Source organism: Grammomys surdaster, unplaced genomic scaffold (genome assembly GCF_004785775.1).
Source record: "Grammomys surdaster isolate TR1022 unplaced genomic scaffold, NIH_TR_1.0 125742, whole genome shotgun sequence".
Classification (NCBI taxonomy): Eukaryota; Metazoa; Chordata; class Mammalia; order Rodentia; family Muridae; genus Grammomys; species Grammomys surdaster.
This window is the reverse complement of record NW_021620574.1, coordinates 1,733,441-1,735,668: the sequence shown is the minus strand read 5'-3', so window position 1 is coordinate 1,735,668 and position 2,228 is coordinate 1,733,441. Positions and strand designations below refer to the sequence as shown.

The 2,228-nt window shown below is 45.6% G+C and overlaps 1 protein-coding gene across 1 annotated transcript in view; it reads left to right on the top strand.

Annotated features, from left to right (window-relative positions):
* The window catches only part of Tex49 (testis expressed 49), a 19,645-nt gene continuing 17,417 nt past the window's right edge, over positions 1-2,228 (top strand). Inside the window, exon 1 of the mRNA XM_028788252.1 lies at positions 1-121. Within this exon, the coding sequence (XP_028644085.1) occupies positions 43-121 (79 nt within the window). The 5' untranslated portion in view covers positions 1-42. The remainder of the gene's footprint in view (positions 122-2,228) is intronic.

Below are 2,228 nucleotides of genomic sequence, written 5' to 3'. Positions count from 1 at the left end.
GGTGCTCCAGTGTCAACATTCTGAAGAGAAGGGGCCACTGAGATGGCTTTCTTCAATTTATATCTACTAGGATATCAACATTACTTTCAGAGTAAAAAAAGAATCCCAACTCAAGAAACAGGTAAGGAGGACTTAGCATGGTGGGGCGGAGGCCATGCCTTGCCCAGCCACTTCCTAGTAGTTTCCTTTCCTGGCGGAGTTAAAGATGTACTTTCATTGCCAGCTTTAGCACAGTTACATTGACACAGCAGGGACCGTCGCCGCCACCATTCCGCTCCACTCTCTTACCTCATAGCATCATTAAGATAGATAGTCTGAGCTAGCCATCACTCAGGAGGCAGAGGTAGGTGAATCTCTGTGAGTTCAAAGCCAGCCTGGTCTACAGTGAGTTCCATGACAACTAGTACTACACAGAGAAACCCCATTTCAAAAAAAACAAAAAAGGTAGTTGTTCAACCAAATCATGTGATTCATTAAGCCATCACCAACTAGTCCCTTGCTTATGTTGGGGACTGAGGATGCAGAGATGGCCAGAAGGCCTTAACTATTGAGTAGCCAACTATCTGATGAAGATAGACGGTCATACAAAACTTGTAATAGTATATAATTAAATATAAATTGCTAACCTCAAAGGAGAATCCTGCCACTGTAGGGTTTGGGAAACAAATGGCGGAGTCTTTAGAGAAGATTTCACACAGGAACTGTTTCCAGAACCAAGTATGAAGTGATACGTGAAGTGCCTCAGGAAAACAAGCAACAGCCTGGAAAAGGAAGAGACAGGTCCATATTAAGTAAATTCCAGGGGCTGGGACACATGAAGGGTGAAGAAGGTATCACGAAGCAGGCCTTGGAAACAAGGCCAACGCCAACTAAGTGAGGGTGCTGCCAAAAACGTTTGAGCAGTTCCATCCTCACATGGAAGTGCTGAAGGAACTGAGCATATAATTTGACCTGTACTGTGACTAGATACTATATTCACAATGGCCAGCCATGCCTCACGCTCAACAGAGGCTTAATATTTCCAGGATGAATGAATGGTTTTGATTAACTGTAAAACAAAGTTAGGACCATTTTGTAGGAGATTACATTTGATTTAGATCTTAAAAGTTGAGAGCATAGAGACTGGAAAGGTAACTCAGTGGTTAAGAGCACCGACTGCTCTTCCAGAGGTCCTGAGTTCAATTCCCAGCAACCACACGGTGGCTCACAACCATCTGTAGTGGGATCCGATGCCCTCTTCTGGTGTGTCTGAAGACAGTGACAGTGTACTCACATCAAGTAAATCTTTTAAAAGTTGAAAGCATAGAGGTGGAGGAGAAAGGGTCTCCAGTAGAATAGAAATGCAATGAAGGACGTTAAGTGTGGTAAGGCACTGAGCAAGGCACTGTGAGGTTGGAGAAGTGTAACGTGCAGGACTGAAGCCTGACAGCTCTCCCTAGGTATTCACCCGCTCATCCTAGTCTCCTATCAGCAGTCCCCCCACCTCCCTCCACACCAGGTCTCCGCAGCACATCATGAGGCTATTGTTTGCAAATGAAGAAGTCTTCTGTCCCCTCTAGTTGAAAGCACATCCATTAGAAAACTTACAAACCGCCCTCACTCCGGGCCTGTAGTAGTCTGTCCTGGCTGCTTCAACCTACTTGCCTGGGTCTATGGGACTACCTTACCAGAAACGAAGCAGGGTAGCCTGAGATTTTCCTACCCCGTCCACAGCGAACTACTGCTGAGGGCTGGAAGTGGAGCTCACAGTAAAGCAGTCGCCAGACCAAGGCCCTAACACCCACTCAAAGATGAAATTAAAAGTAAATAAAAGACAAGACTGGTGAACAGATGCTTGGCACCAACTCAAAGAGAAACATGGCGCTCATCCTCACAGGGCGCTCATCCTCACACGGTGCTCATCCTCACACGGTGCTCATTCCTCTTTAATTTCTTTGTAGCACACACATAGTCTGCGCTTTATAAAAACCAGGATCCTGTGCTGACTAGTTTTATGTCAACTTGACAGAACCCAGAATTATATGAAAGGAGAGAACCTTAAATAAGAAAATGCTATAGAACATTTTTCTAATTAGTCACTGAAGGGAGAGGATCCAGCCCAGGGCGGTCCTGGGTTCTATAAGAAGCATAGCAGCTTACTTTCCGTGTGTGTGTGTGTGTGTGTGTGTGTGTGTGTGTGAGAGAGAGAGAGAGAGAGAGAGAGAGAGAGAGAGAGAGAGAGAGAGAGA